Source organism: Bactrocera tryoni, chromosome 2 (genome assembly GCF_016617805.1).
Source record: "Bactrocera tryoni isolate S06 chromosome 2, CSIRO_BtryS06_freeze2, whole genome shotgun sequence".
NCBI classification, from domain to species: domain Eukaryota; kingdom Metazoa; phylum Arthropoda; class Insecta; order Diptera; family Tephritidae; genus Bactrocera; species Bactrocera tryoni.
In genome coordinates, this window is record NC_052500.1 from 55619144 (window position 1) to 55636106 (window position 16963).

General features: G+C 34.6%; 1 protein-coding gene across 2 annotated transcripts in view; it reads right to left on the reverse strand.

The window, feature by feature from the left end:
* Positions 1-16963, reverse strand: part of LOC120768582 (lachesin-like) — a 68870-nt gene that overhangs the window by 36424 nt on the left and 15483 nt on the right. For both annotated transcript variants that reach the window (XM_040095338.1, XM_040095337.1), the window contains exon 4: positions 1851-1979. In XM_040095338.1, the coding sequence (XP_039951272.1) occupies positions 1851-1979 (129 nt within the window). The remainder of the gene's footprint in view (positions 1-1850; positions 1980-16963) is intronic.

The window sequence follows — 16963 nt, forward strand, 5'->3', positions numbered from 1 at the left end:
TAAAAAAAAAACACTTTATAAAGATCTCTATCTTGATTTTAGCCGATCAGTTTAAACAGCAGCTGTATGCTATATATGGTTGATCTCAACAATTATTCCTTTGGCAATAATCTAAATGTCGTGAAGATATTTACAAGGTGCGTTTCAAACTAAGCAGGACTTTTTGCATCTAGCGCCCACTGATGGGGCCACCTATATGTCGACTGGTGCGTTAGAACCTGCTATCTTTGTCGATTGTCTAGTGAGAATATCATGGCATTGATTGGAAGTAAAGTTATTGCGGTTTAAGTGTCAGTATGTTTATGTTATCAGTGAAAATAAGCTTCGAACAAAGAGCCAGCATTAAATTTTGTTTAAAAATTGGTAAAACTTTTACCGAAACGTTTCAATTGATGAAACAAGTTTATGGCGATGATTGCCTATCACGTAGGAGTGCACGAGTGGTTTCAACGTTTTCAAAGTGGTCGCGAGGACATAAATGACGATCAACATGTTGGCCAATCAAAATCCGTGATCACCGGAAATCATCATTAAAATTCGTGGAAATAAAATTGAACATCGATTAATCGCATTTTGACCGAATATGTGGGTTTACGAAAGGTGTGTGCACGGTTCGTTCCGCACAAATTGACCGACGAGCAAAAATTGCTGAGAGTCCAACATTCGACGGACGATAATTTGACCAAAAATCACATTTTAACCATTAACCACTCCCGTATTCACCTGATATGGCACCGTGCAAAAAGCTGTATTGAAGCAGAAGGAGACTACATATTTTGAATAAAATAAATTGATTTTGCCGAAAAAAAAAAATCTGTTTTTTTTTTTTTAAGTCCTGTTCACTTTGGAACACTCCTTGTAGTCACATAAAAAGTTTTCCGTACAAGAACTAAGGTTGCTACGCTGATCATTTAGTTACATAATTTTCAGGGTCTCGGATGGTTTCCATTGAAAGTTGCAAGCTTCGTGGAAAACATAATATAACATGCAGCGCTGGGTTACCATTAGTTCTTGCGGTGCTGCAAGATTTGCTTGAAATCTTACATATAAACTGAAATTTACGGTGTAAGGCCAACTGGATAATCTTTATTGACTCGATTTTAATTTCTCTGGCATTAGTACATGGTATTAAAAGAAGCAGATGCTTTCTCAGTTCCATTAAGTTACCTCACATAGCATACCAAAAATGATATAGAATTAGAAAAGTCAAGGATTTTTGAAAACCCTGGTATTAGTTATAAGAGGGCTTAAATAAGTTTCTCCCCTTTTTTCAAGTTTTAGTCTCAGATATGTGACGTTAAGTGGAGAATACGCTCACTAAATTTAATTCAGAAAACTCACCTATTGGCTGATATATGAAATTTATAAGCAGCCGAAAATATTTCTATAAGGTATATGAGGCTAAGAGAAAGAAATATTGGCACGATTCAACCCATTTTTCAGGAAAGGATTCTATTCTCATTTCGGCTTAGTTATGACAATTTATAGCTTTTCGGTTAATACCAATTTATGGGTGTGCCCAAGCATGGCAGCTATGTATGTGTAATGGTGGTGCCCCTGATAAGCAGCATGATGAGAGAAAAAAGGACTTTGCATAATTTAAGATCGACATCTCGAAAATTGTGGCACTAACTCACATACATATATGTATATCGACGAACCGACAGACCGACATGGCTACATCTACTCAGCTTGCCATGCTGACCATTTCTATATTTATTTTAGAGGTTTTATTTGCTTCTAGATATTACAAACTTCATGGCAAACTCAATACGTATATTCTGTTTAGCGCATAAGAAGCGCACAATAAGCAAGATTAAATGTTAATTTAATTTAGTAGATATACTTACAGTGCACAATCAACATTACGCGCTTGCTGACCGTTGGCGGGATGCCATTCGAGGCGATGCATAAATATGCACCCATATTAAGGCGTTGTACTTTAGTGATCGTCAGGTAGGAGCCATTGTAGGCGATGACTGGAAAGATTGGAGAATATAATAGGTTAAAAACATAATATTAAATAATCTTAAGTTCAGAAGCAAGGAATATTAAATGTATATTTTTAGACAACAAGTAATTTCCGTGCACCCTTGAAAAGTGAGTAACTCTTGTGTAAGATGCTATAGCAAGCACATGTACAGCCTGAGCAGAGGCCCCGACTAAGCGGGTCTTGGCAAATTCGGCTTAAGGCTGAAGTCTAATTGCAGTGTCTGCTCACCAAAAGTGCGGCTGCCACCTAGCGTCGGCCATGAATGTATATAAAACTTTATATTATTAGCCTAGCCAATCCCAATAATAAAAAAAAACAACAGCCTCCTATGTGAACGTAATAATACCTTTGATTTAAGGACATATACCTGAAATTTCCGGTCTCTAAATGGGGAAGGCGGTTGATGAACGCGTAAGAATAAAGGTTGACGTCATCGTCGCTCAAAAAATGCAATGGACAGGACAAGGAAGGATACGCTTAGGTCTTTGTGACATTTACTAAAACGGGCATATAACGGAGCGCAAATTTGGTGAACGGCTTGAGGTGAGAGAAAGCCACAAACCGTGTGAGAGCAAAATTTTTCGCCACTCTCGGATGAAAAAGAAGGACGATATAACAAAAATGCCTTTTATGAGCGCTTATCAGCAAATAATAGCTGGAACAAAAAGGACTATTGTGTTGCAGTGAAGCGAAATCAGATAGAGAACATTCATCGCAATATTACGACCGACCACAACACGAGCATAGTGGGATAAATACCGAGAAGAAGGGAGCGAGACGCATATGCAGACAAAACAAGAAAGAGGCCGAAATGAATGAGTATGAAGAGCTTGACAAGCTGCCAGACAGGAGTTATGCTGGAAGATTCTACGAAAAGATACGACGACTCATGGGAGGTTTCAAGACCAGAGCATACTCTTGTAAGATCTAAAGTGGTAATCTAGTGGCTGATATTCTGAGCTTACTAAAACTATGGAGGGAACACTTCTGCAGGTTGTTGAACGCCAGAGAATGTGTTACGTTTGGAGACTGCGAACCCTATTCCACAATTGATGACGATGGAATAGAGATTCCATTGGCCAACTATAATGAGGTTCGAATAATAATTAGGTTATAGATTTAATTTTTTTCATATACATTTTTCTAAATCCTCAATTGATTTGATAGAAATAAGGTGACATTGTATTTATTTTGAAAATTCTTTATTTATTCTTCCAAATCAATTTCATCCCCTTCAAAGTAATCACCTACCGATGCAATGCACTTATGCCAACGGAGTTTCCAATCTTCGAAACACTGGCTGTAGTTACTTTCCGGGATGGCCTTCAGTTCCGTCTTCGCTGCGGCTTGAATCTCCTCTATCGTATAAAAACGGTGTCCCCGGAGCGGTCTTTTGGGCTTGGTGAACAGCCAGAAGTCGCACGGCGCCAGAGGTGAATACGATGGTTGCGCAACGATATGGGTTGGGTTTTTGGCGAAATGATGACGAATTACGAGGGCAGTATGGGATGGTGCATTATCGTGGTGTAAAAACCAAGAATTGTCTTTCCACAATTCCGGCCTTTTTAGGCGGATAGCGTTACGCAAACGACGCATAACGTTCAAATAATATTCCTTGTTGACTGTTTCACAGGTTGGAAGGAATTCATAATGCACAACACCACAATAATCGAAGAAAACAGTCAACATGACCTTGATTTTTGAGCGACTTTGGCGCGATTTATTTGGTCTCGGCTCTCTTTGGCACGATATTCGCTCGATTGATCGGTTGTTTCGGGGTCGCAAGCATAGATCCAAGTCTCATCGCCAGTTATAATGCGTTTCATGACACCCTGGTAGTCGGAAAGCATCGTTTCACACACTTCAAGGCGACGCCTTTTTTCCAAAAAATTCAATGTTTTCGGTACCAGTCGAGATTTGACGCGCTTGAGGCCTAACACATCCTACAAAATGGTATTAACTGAGCCTTTCGATATGCCAACTTCATCAGCAAGGTCTCTAATTATTAATCGACGGTTTTTAACACCAAATCTTTGATTTGTTGAACGTGAGCTTCGTCGGTTGAGGTTGATGGTCGCCCTGTACGCTCTTCGTCTGCGACACGTTCACGACCGGCGTGGAACTCACTATACCACTTGTAAATATTTTTTTTAGACATAGCCTCATCATCAAAGGCTTTCTGCACCATCCTTAACGTATCCGCAGCAGAAAATTGATTCCGTAAACAAAATTTAATGCAAATTCTTTGTTCAACAAATTTCGACTTCGCAAAAAACGAAAAACTCCCTTTTAGCAGCTCACAAAACGACACGTATCTCAAACACAAATCAATATTTTGACATGAAATTTGACATAAATGTGACTGACAGCACTACTCACCTAAAAAAAAAATAGTTCTCCAAATCCTTCGACGCGCTTTAACTCATTGGTTAGAAATAAGTTCCTTCAGACCTTAATTAAATTAAATATATATTCACCACCTGAAACTACCGAAACCTGTTTCAATATTCATAGAACTTTTTCAACTAAGATTTAAAATTCATTTCGTTTGCAATCATAATGTACGAAGAGTAATTGCTATGCAATTGCAAAATTTACATCATAAATATGCATCAAATAAAAATGCGGAGACGTTTTGCTAATGGCGTTTGTGGTTTCTCTGCTAATTCATTTCCGATTTCGAAATGATTGAAATCATTTCATCATTATTCAAGTCCCTTTCATTGGTAAACAAATTGCACAGTTTTTGCCATAACATTTTAGTTACATGGTTTAGATGCGGAATTATATGAAAAGACGCGCAATTCACTGCAGAATACAATGAGCTTATCTGAAACGATTGCCCTGTGAAAACTTGATATCTGCGCTTGTTTTGAAATAAATAGCTTTATGATTTTGTCGAATTTTGTTGCAATGCGCAGCTTCATAATATTTAAATTACTCAAATTTTACAATAGACACGCTCATTGATGCAAAATATGTAGTATATCCCTTTTTTTCTTAATAACGGGTGACTTTTTTCGGTATGATTTTTTCACAGATCACACGTGAGTCGTGTCAAGCTGTCATGATATTTTTGTTCAGTATTGTTTGAGCTACGTTTAGAAATCGTTCAACTTTATTACCAAGTTTCACGTTCTGTAAAAAATATGTTTCACGCGCTTAGCTCAACTTATGGTCTATATAATCGGGCGTACTATTCCCAACCCAATCACCCATCTTAAGACGCAGCACTTATTATTGGATAATATTCAATAAAATAGATCACGTTCAGCGCAAAGGGATGAAAATGTAGCAGAAATAGCTGAGACTGTACACAAAGATCGTAAAAGGTCGGTTCGCCGCCGTTCTCAGCAACTCGAACTAACGTATGGAACGACTTAGCGCAATTTATGTCGAGATCTTAAACTGAAAGCGTACAAAATATAGACTGTATAGGAAGATACCATGTTTTCGAAACAAATTTTGCTCAGCAATGAGGCCCATTTCTGACTCAATGGGTATTTAAAGAAGCAAAATTGCCGATTTTGGAACGAAGAACAACTTGAAGGGATTCAACAGCAACCATTTCTTTCAGAAAAATCAACGGTTTAGTGTAATTTGTAAGCCGGTGGATTCATCGGTTCATATTTCTTCAAAAGTGGTACCGGTGTGAACGTAACCAGCAAGGATGACCTTTATCGCGCCATGATATTCGACTATTTGATGCCTGAAATTGAAGCGCGTGATCTTGGCGACATTATGGTTTCAACAAGACAACGCCACTTCCCAACATCGCATGATTCCATAGATTTACTGAGAGAACACTTCGGTGCGCAGATAATTTCACGTCTTTGGCGGGTCGTATGGACCCCATGATTGTGTGATATCCCCTTCCTTTGGAAGCGAATCAACCTGCTTCAATTCACGCCTTGGAGCAAAACATCACTTGTGTCATTCGTTCCAGTTACCAGTCGAAGTGCTCGGGTGAGTCATCGAAAATTGGAATCAACGGATGAACCATCTGAGACGTAGCTGTGGCCAACATTTCAAAGGATAATCTTCAAAAAATAGATTCCAAAGAATGTTCAAATGACAATAAACTTAAAGTTTGCTTGTTTTTTAAAAAAGTAAGGAATTCCGAAATGATTTTTTTGCATTTATATAAAATCTGTTTATAATGGTCTTCGGATACAGGTCTTCGGATCGGTTTACTTTGTTTCGTGTTTCTTTAATCTTTTTGTTTCTATTAATACACTTAGGATAATGCACCATCTGAGAAATGTGTTACAGATCTGAAGGTTTTTAACAACAATACTTTTTTGTAAGAAGTTGTTTTTTTTTCTAGGATTGAAACTGCTTTCGAAAGCTTTGTATAGGGCAGTTACGCAAATAATGAAAATATTTCTAAAGGAAGTTTATTAGGCATGCGAAGTTAAAAAAAATGTTATAAAAGTAGATTCATTTTATGGCTAAGAATTTATTGTTATTATTGCATTTTAAAGTGAAGACAAAACCATTCTAGTTATTTCGATACTAAAACGAATAAAACTTTAAAAATAATTTTAATTTTAAAAATTCTTTAAGGATAAATTTTTGAATATCCATACCATTGGAATATGAAATAGCTATAATATTTTAATTTTTAAACTAGAATGCCTACTAAATCCATTAGTCGTAAATATGAAAAAATAACTGTGTAAGGGTTGTCAGTGAGAACGCGTAAAGTAAAACTAAAATAATATTTACACAATGATACCCTTTTAACCACATTTTCGTTATTTTAATGCCAACAACGATGTAAAAAATGCTGAACTTAACGCTAATTTCAACATGAAATTTGCTTTATATTCAAATGACAAGTTGACACATAACTTTGAATTTGGATACTCAATTTTTATTTCCCGCATTTTCATTTAAAAATATTTAATCTAATGCCCTCCGTAATAGAATCCCTTGTGCCAAATTCACTTTCACTTTCAATATCTTTTTTAAAACCCCAGTTATGACACTTTATAGGTTTTCCATAGTACTTTCCATGCTTGTGGGTCGAAATCACTTTCAGCAGGCGCTCAAATTAGTGGTTAATCCGACTAGGTATCTCACAATGTTGACATCTATTTGAATTTTGGAAAAATTAGATCTTATTATATGTATGTATCTATGTTCTCTAAGTGAGACAGCCGATTTTAACAAGCTTCTCTAGAGGTGAATTTTTTCTTCAGACTAGACAGAAACAGGTAGTAACTGCCAAGACTGGAGTATAAGGGTAATTCATAGAAATCTCCAAACTAAGTTCTCAGAGCATCTGACGAGTCAACAACCCGAAATAAAATTACAAGGGCTACACTACCATGAGCAAAAATAGTATTTGTTCATAATTTTAAAATTCTTAATTTATTCTTCAAAATCTGTTTCGTCCTCCTCAAGGTAATCTCCCTTAAAAAGCATTGTTTCACAGAAGTTAACGCGACGCAGTTTTTCGAAAAAGTTTAGTGATTTCGGAACCAAATGTGCTTTCACTTTTTCAAATAGTTTTTCAAAATGGATTTCAGTGATCCTTCCGATATTCCAACGATACCAAGAAGATCTCTGACTTTTAACCGTCGATTCTCAATGTCAAATTCCTTTGTTTTGTTGATGTGTTGATCATCCGTCCTGAACGTAATTCATCATCAACGAGTTCTAGACGCTCTTTGAATAATTTCGCGGCAAACAATTATCACTAACGAGCTTTTTCAACATTCTCATTGTTTTGGCATGAAAAATTTGATGGCGCACACAAAATTTCAGAGGACTTCTTTACTGCATAATTTCACTCATTTCAAAGAGTGTCGAATGTATTTCGCATATGTACTTCAGAAAGAGAAACACTAATGCTTATGTTGATGTGACATTTAACAAAGATGTCACTGACAGTCATACTAGTCTAGAGAAACCATATTTCGACGAATAGATTTTCATGCAAAATTTAAATTAAAAACATTAAATGTTGACTGAAGTGATCATTTTGAGAAACAGTTAATCTTGATATAGCTGCGCTAGGTGTATTTCCATCACCTTTTGTGTATATTTTATTTAAATGCAGAACAAAACTTAAGGAAACACTAGAAAAGGAAACAATTTTAATGAGACCACGTTAAGCCTAGATTAATATTTTCATTATTCCATTTAAAATATTTTTGGTAGCTTACATTTTGTTTCATCAAGTTCATTATAATTGATTTAAATGTTCATCACGGTTAGAGAAAAGTATTTACTTTTTAGTTCAATATTTCAATCCACAACTCAGCACACTCCTCAGTTATTATAACTTAAAGTTTTCATAAGGTAATACTATTATCATATATTTACATATATTTGATGTAGAAAGTTACTCAAAAATGTATTCACAAAAAAAAGATTCATATTCTTTACTCACCTTCGGTATTATTGGGCAGCGGTATGGGCTCGCCACCTTCATAATAATTTTTTTTTCATTGAGTTATAAAATTCATAAGAAATAAAAAATTTTCCCAAAAATAATCAAACTTTAACTGTTAACATCTTTTAAACGTTTGGGTTTACGAAAAAATCTGAATAGACCTTTTTTGTAGAGCATTCAATTTCCTACCAAATCTTAGAAACAAGATATTTTTTGAAGTAATTGGAAGCGAGATATAAATTTTTCTATCTGATAATAAGAAAAAATAGAAAACTGTATGTAGGAGGACTTTCCCGTTATAATTAAAAACTCATGTTTGGAGAGGCTTTCTTAGAGGTGTCTAGGAACCTATTTTTCCGAGTACCAAACGAAAAAAAAATTTTTTTTTTTTTGATCACTCTAATACATATAGTTAATAATTATGTTTAAATTCTGTTCTGCTGTTTGCTTTGTAACGACTGTGGTGTCACGTAATGTTATGTACTTTAACTTATAGTTACTAGAACTATACACTCAATATAAAAAACATCATAATTGAAGACATAGTTTTAGGCACCTTGTACATTTTTCGTAGTCTTCTATTCAGGGAATTGAATTTGGTAACAGATTTCATTAACTTAGATATTCAGAGATTCCTACACATCCAAATTAAATTCCTGGAATATGTTTGTATATTTCAAAGCTGTGTTAGTGTAGTGGTCAGGCAAGGTACTTACTTAATATGGTAATTTTTATATTAAGCCTCAGTTAGGATTTTTCTCACAAACATTTATTGACCAAATAAAAATAATATATAAAACCAATGCAATAAATGGATTGAATTAAAATTTAAGTTAATAAAAATGTTTGAACAATCATGTTTATTTCACATAGTATATTAAATCGTATTTTTTACTAGCATACCCAGACCGCTCTGCCGGGCTTTATTAAATTATTATTTTATTATACCCTGAACAGGGTATATTAAGTTTGTCGCGATGTTTGTAACACCCAGAAAGAAGCGTCGGAGACCCTGACGATGTATTTTCACCAAATTTGGTATAGATTATTTTCTAAGGCAACAATGTAATCTCCGAAGAAATTGGTCAGATCGGTTAACTATAGCATATAGCTACCATATAAACTGAACGATCGGAATCAAGTTCTTGTATGGAAAACTTTCACATTTGACAATGTATCTTCAAAAATTTGGTATAAATTAATTTCTAAGGCAACAATGTAATCTCCGAAAAAATTGTTCAGATCAGATTACTATAGCATATAGCTTCCATACAAACTGAGCACATAGTTACTAAAAGAAATGCACCTGTGAAGGGTATATTAGCTTCGGTGCAACCGAAGTTAACGTTTTTTCTTGTTTTTGTTAAATTTTAAACATACATGAACTAATAATTAACAAACTCATAATTTTATTTTTTTAGTTTCTAGTTTCATTTACTTTTATTCTTTTGTTTTAACCTAAATTCAAATATATCTACGTAGTGTACATACTACTGAGTACAAAATATAGGACCTTTTTATTTAAATTTCGAACGAAAATCCATTCGTCCAAATATTTTTTTCTAGGTTGGTATGACTATCAGTGACATCAGTGTCAAATGTCAAATCAAAATAATGATTAGTGTTTATTATATGCTTGTTTTTCAGAAGCACATAAAGTACATTCGGCGATGTTTCTCTTGAGTAAAATTATTCAACGAATAAGTTTCATTAAATTTTGTATGTGGGATCATATTTCTGTTGCCGATACATTCAGAATGTTGGAAGAGGCCTTCGGTGATAATTATTTGTCGCGAGCAAGTGCTTTTGTTTGGTACAAATTATTCAGAGAGTGTCGACGCGTTGACGACGAACTATGTCCCGGACGGCCATCGACATCAACTGACGATCAGCACGTCAATAAAGTAAAAGAATTGGTGCTTGAAAATCGTCGATTAATAGTCAGATATCATACTTCCATAATTTGAATATGGGAAGCATCAGTGAAAGATCATTTGAGCTTAAGAATAGTGAAAGCACGACTAATCCCAAAATCACTAATTTTTTTCGGAAAACACGTAGTTGTTTACATGGACAGAGGTGTTTCAACGGAGTTTTTAATTTCTTTTGAAATATACTGACACCTTAGAGCTTACTAATTTCGTTATATAATAAAATTTATGCATAAATAAAAATATACATTAATTTAAACTAATTTTAAATTCTTTTATATAAAATCGCTTATCAAACAAGAAAAACCGTTAACTTCGTTTACACCGAAGCTAAATACCCTTCACAGGTACATTTCTGTTAGTAACTATGTGTTCAGTTTGTATGGCAGCTATATGCTATAGTCAACCCATCTGAACAATTTCTTCGGAGATTACATTGTTGCTTTAGAAAATAATATATACCAAATTTCGTGAATATATCTTGTCAAATGTGAAAGTTGTCCATACAAGAACTTGATTCCGATCGTTCAGTTTGTATGGCAGCTATATGCTATAGTTAACCGATCTGATCAATTTCTTCGGAGATTATATTGTTGCTTTAGAAAATATTATGGACCATATTTCGTGAATATATCTTATCAAACGTGAAAGTTGTCCATACAAGAACTGGCTTCCGATCGTTCAGTTTGTATGGCAGCTATATGTTATAGAGGTCCGATATCGGCCGTTCCGACAAATGAACAGCTTCTTGAAGAGAAAATGACGTTTGCAAAATTTCAAAGCGATATCTTAAAAACTGAAGGACTAGTTCGTATATATACAGACAGACAGACAGACGGACAGACAGACGGACATGGCTAAATCGACTCAGCTCGACATACTGATCATTTATATATATACTTCATAGGGTCTCCGACGATTCCTAATGGGTGTTACAAACTTCGTGACAAACTTAATATACCCTGTTCAGGGTATAAAAATAACTAAAATAACAGTATGACATTTCATCCGCTGACACCTGCATAGCTGCGATCGTTTAACTGCTTCGTTCTAATCGTTGAAATATTGTTGTTTAGAAGTCTAAATGGGTCTGGGCATAATTAATTCATTTAAAAATATTAAAAAAACATTCAGTCTCCGCCAAACTTTACAGGAACCTTCCTGGGGCCATTCTGAAGGTCACCCTAGAATTTCTGTGAAATTGGTCCGATCGGTATATCGGTCTATGAGGAACATACATACAAAATTTCTCTTTCCCTTATAATGTATATTATATATTTGTATGTATATATTAGGGTGTGTTTTAAAAATGTTCCACGTTTTACCAGATTTGTTGACATTACTGCAATTTTAATATATATGTATATTAGGGTGTTTTTTTTTTGAACTGTTAATTTTTTTCAGTCTCGTCTCAAAATTTCCTTGGAAATACCCTAAAAAAATTCCCGGAAAATTTTGGCCCTTAATATTAACATTAAGAGCTGGACCAAGGCCTGTAAAAATTTTCCATAGAAAATACACTACAATCGTGAGTTTTTATCTTTAAATTCCTACAGATACAGAGGTATTTTATGCCATCGCTTTGACATTAGACGCATATTTCTCAGAGTTGTTCACTCTACAAAAGTGCTTGTGAAACACAGTCGTAACTCACACCGGCGAGGTAGTACGGGGCTCTAATTTTTCCATGAAATTCGCATTTTTTTGTATATATCTCGTAAATGACAAGAGCTATGTATAGAAAAAATTTAAATGACAAATTTGTAGGAAACACCCTAATATATAATATTAAGGGCTAAAATTTTCAGGGAACTTTTTTAGGGTATTTCCAAGGAAATTTCGAGACGCGACTGGAAAAAATTAACAGTTCAAAAAAAACACCCTAATATGTATATATTAAAATTGCAGTAATGTCAACAAAACTGGTAAAACGTGGAACATTTTTAAAACTCATTTTACAAAAATTTTAGTCATTCCAAAGTAAAGACAGGAAAAAATGATATTCCGATGATTCAGCTATATACTACAGTTTTCCGACATTAGTGATTCCGAAAAATTAGTAGCTTCTTCATAAAAAAAAGACGTGTTGAAAAATTCAGATCGATATCTGAAAAACTGATAGATTAATTTGCGTAAATGCTGACTGACAGACAGACAGACGAAAAGAGGTATTAGCAGATATAGTTAAATTGACGAAGCACATCATCCTGGTCATTTACGTATATACTTTATAGGATCTCCGACGTTCCCATATGTGTTAAAAACTTCATGCCAAATACCCTGTTTAGGGTTCGCTAAAGTCAAATATTTTGCTTATGAAAATTTGGCATGCCATATGTATGTACATACTATTGTTATTTTCCATGAATACAAAGACATTTTTAAAAGCTCATCTCAACTACGGTTTGCAAAATTTAATATTTTTGTGGAAAACACTATCGTAATTGTTCTCAGGAGCACATACATAATAACTGAAAAAAATATAAATAACTTTGTCGGAAAATAAAAAAAAACATTTTCGTGCTATTGAGAAACATATTTTTTGGTAAAGGACAGTAGTTCAACACTGCAATCGACTTTAACGCACAACCTCACCAGCATTTTTTCTTTCAAGTCTCGGATGTCCAATGTAACGATTTGTTTTTACCAAAATATATTCTGTCAAATAAGTACTCGGAAATTCTCGTTTTAAATTTTCCCGCTGAGAATAATTAAAAAAACAAGTACAAGAGTAGTAGTTTTATACTCTCGCATGGTAAAGTGATAATCGAGATTTCATAATACGTCATTTACATATTTTTCAAATACCGTATTTTTGTAAAGTTTTATTCCGCTATCATCATTGGTTCCTAATGTTTATACTGTATTATACAGAGAAGGCATCAGATGGAATTCAAAATAGCTTTATATTGAAGAAGGCGTGGTTGTGAACCGATTTCACCCATATTTCGTACATGTCATCAGGGTGTTAAGAAAAATATTATATACCGAATTTCATTGAAATCGGTCTAGTAGTTACCGAGATATGGTTTTTGGTCCATAAGTGGCGGCGCCACGCCCATTTTCAATTTTTAAAAGGCCTGGGTGCAGCTTCCTTCTGCCATTTCTTCCGTAAAATTTAGTGTTTCTGACGTTTTTTGTTAGTCGGTTAACGCACTTTTAGTGATTTTCAACATAACCTTTGTATGGGAGGTGGGCGTGGTTATTATCCGATTTATTCCATTTTTAAACTGTATATAGAAATGCCTGAAGGAAACGACTTTATAGAGTTTGGTTGACATAGCTATAGTAGTTTCTGAGATATGTAAAAAAAAACTTAGTAGGGGGCGGGGCCACGCCCACTTTTCCAAAAAAAATTACTTCCAAATATGCTCCTTCCTAATGCGATCCTTTGTGCCAAATTTCACTTTAATATCTTTATTTATGGCTTAGTTATGACACTTTATAGGTTTTCGGTTTCCGCCATTTTGTGGGCGTGGCAGTGGGCTGATTTTGCCCATCTTCGAACTTAACCTTCTTATGGAGCCAAGGAATACGTGTACCAAGTTTCATCATGATATCTCAATTTTTACTCAAGTTACAGCTTGCATGGACGGACGGACAGACGGACGGACGGACGGACAGACGGACGGACAGACGGACGGACAGACAGACATCCGGATTTCGACTCTACTCGTCGCCCTGATCACTTTGGTATATATAACCCTATATCTGACTCTTTTAGTTTTAGGACTTACAAACAACCGTTATGTGAACAAAACTATAATACTCTCGTTAGCAACATTGTTGCGAGAGTATAAAAATTTCCCATGTTGGCACAACTGTCAGCCACTATTCTGTCAATTTTTATTGCTAAGTGTCATTTAGTTAGTTTACGGCGTCATTAGGAACAAGACAACCTTTTGTGTGCGTTGCGATTTTTACTATCGATAAAAATATTGAACAAAGAGTTTGTGTGAAATTTCGTGTTTCAAAACAAAATTTCTGGTGCCAAAACGTTGGAAATGTTGAAAAAAACATTTGGTGATTCAACCATACCGAAAACCCAAGTTAACGATTGATATAAATCGTTTAAAAAGGGACGAGAAGAAGTGAACGATTTGCCACGTTCAGGACGGCCTTCGACCTCTTCAATTGAAGAAAACGTCGACAAAATAAAGGAAAATGGTTGGATTGTTCATTCGCAATTCTTACCGGAGGATAAAACCGTCAATAACGAATATTATCTTGGCGTTATGAAGCGTTTGAGAGAGAATGTTCGTCGCAAAAAACCATATTTGTGGCGGAACAACAGATAATTTTGCACCACGATATTGCACCAGCGCACAAAGCGATAATTGTAAACGAGTTTTTGAACAAAAATTCAACAAATATCATCGAACAACCACCGTACTTTCCAGATATGGCCCGTGTGAATTTTTCCTGTTTCCAAAACTCAAATTACCACTTTGTGGAACCCGATTTGAGAGCATTGAAGACATCAAAACTAATTCGCAATGAGAACTGAAGGCCATCCCGGAATATAGCTTTAAAAAGTATTTCGATGATTGGTTTGTCCGTTGGAAAAAGTGTAGAAAGTGAAAAAGAGCTTTTTCAATCGCTTTTTATAAGCAGTACTGCAGAGGCATAGAACAATAGACTTTTATCGCGCAGATATAAATTATTATTTTTTTAATGTTAAATTCTTCAAATTTATTTTTTTCATTTTAATTTGTTTTAAGAAAAAAAAGAAATTCTGTTTTTGAAATGAATTGTGCAATATGCATTGCGACATTCAATAAGATACCTCATAAGGTAACCGATATCTATATATAAAATTAACACGAAGTTTGAAAATGCATATGTATATTGGCCATATAGCGTAAGGAGGAATATTAACCTAGAGATAATTTTACTCATTTTTGCCACAAAGCCTAATTATTACCGGGAAATATTATATTGGACCTTCACTAACATATATAACATATCGACCGACATTTTCGATCAATTAGAGTCACTGAGGTATACATATTCAATGTCTGGAGAATACGACTACTTAAAAAAAATGTCGTGAAATTTTCAGTAAAATTTTCGTTTTTTTAAGTGTCTACCAAAAATACAATTTTGAGTTTTTAGGTTTCAATTAAAACGGGAATTTTTTTCACTATAGATGATCCAGTAAGGAGTTATCCTACCAACGCGTGCGCACCTTTTTCCGAGTGGTTACCGGAAATGGCATCGCAATGGCCGAGTTTAAAAAGTTTTGTTCCAAAAATTTCAGAATTTCTTTGTTAATAGTGTATGTTTGTAACAATAATAAATTCTAGTAAATTATTTAAATTTTGATATAAGAAAAAAAAAATTGTTGAAAAATATTGCTTTTTACCCGCGGAAACCCATGTAACCCCTTGACGTCTTATTCCCTTTTCATTTTAATAAAAAAAAAAAACAAGGAAATTCGTAAATGGCATTAAAATTTGTATGAAGTAGAAGGGATTGTGATTCGATTTATCGATTTCAGCAATATATGCGCATAAGAATATCGGGTGTTATGTACCAAATAAACTTAAAATCGATCAAGCAGTATCTGTGAGTCAGATAGTGGGATCTAAATAATCGGAAAGACCCGGATTTTTAACGGAAAAAGTGCTGTCAACTAGGTACCATTCCTCGAAATTATATCAGAAATATCTTCTGCCCTATAACAACACCAACAATACAATATGGCGTTTAATCCTTCTGAAGAGTGTTTTTCATGAGTTATTGCACCTTCAGTAGTTTTCAACATAACCTTTAATATAGGAAGTGAGTGGGTTCTCATCTGATTTCATTCATTTTCATCTGCCTGGCAAAGTTATCGAAAGTATTACTTCGCAGCAAATTTATTCACAAAGCATTTATATTTTATGAGCTATAAATAACACATACCTTACAAGATATTACTAGTGCCTTAGGGCAAGGGGTAGATACTGAAAGTAGTTGTGAAATTATTAACTTTTTTTTCAAGACGAAGATAAAAGTTCAATTGTAAAAAATTCTTTGCTTAATACCGAAATTAATATTCTTCCAATGAAGAACTATTTAATTTTTCTTTCATTAATTATAAAAATTTTAAGAATATTCTAAAACTTATATTCGACCGCGCCATTATAATTCCTCTATGTATTTTCTAAATCCTCTAATGAAACGAAGTGCATTTCTTCTAAGGAAATCTAGGTAAATTCTGCATTTGAAGTTTCTGTTTTTATTATTTTGCCAGTGACAACAACGCAAAAATTATTATAAAGCAAACCCGAGAATGTGGGCAATGAAACAGTATCACTGTTTCGAAAGGAAACTTTACTTTAATTACCACTACTTCCAAGATTGGTGGTTTCAACTATTTCAGAAGCAATAAACGGTACGGCATAAGATAGTTGAGCATGCGTACGTAGATGTCCAACCCCTCGATGCGTAGAATATATGAAACATTGGCGGTAAGTTAAAGGGCATGAACGTGACATACGTGTCGTATACGTAATCTTTGCAAAAATTCGTAGTACCACCAGAATATACATCACAACTTAAGTAACTTAAATATATCACGTGTAGTTTTGCAAAAATCGTCAACCAGCGAACTACCAAGAACAACGGCGAATATACGCTGCCAATTGGCAA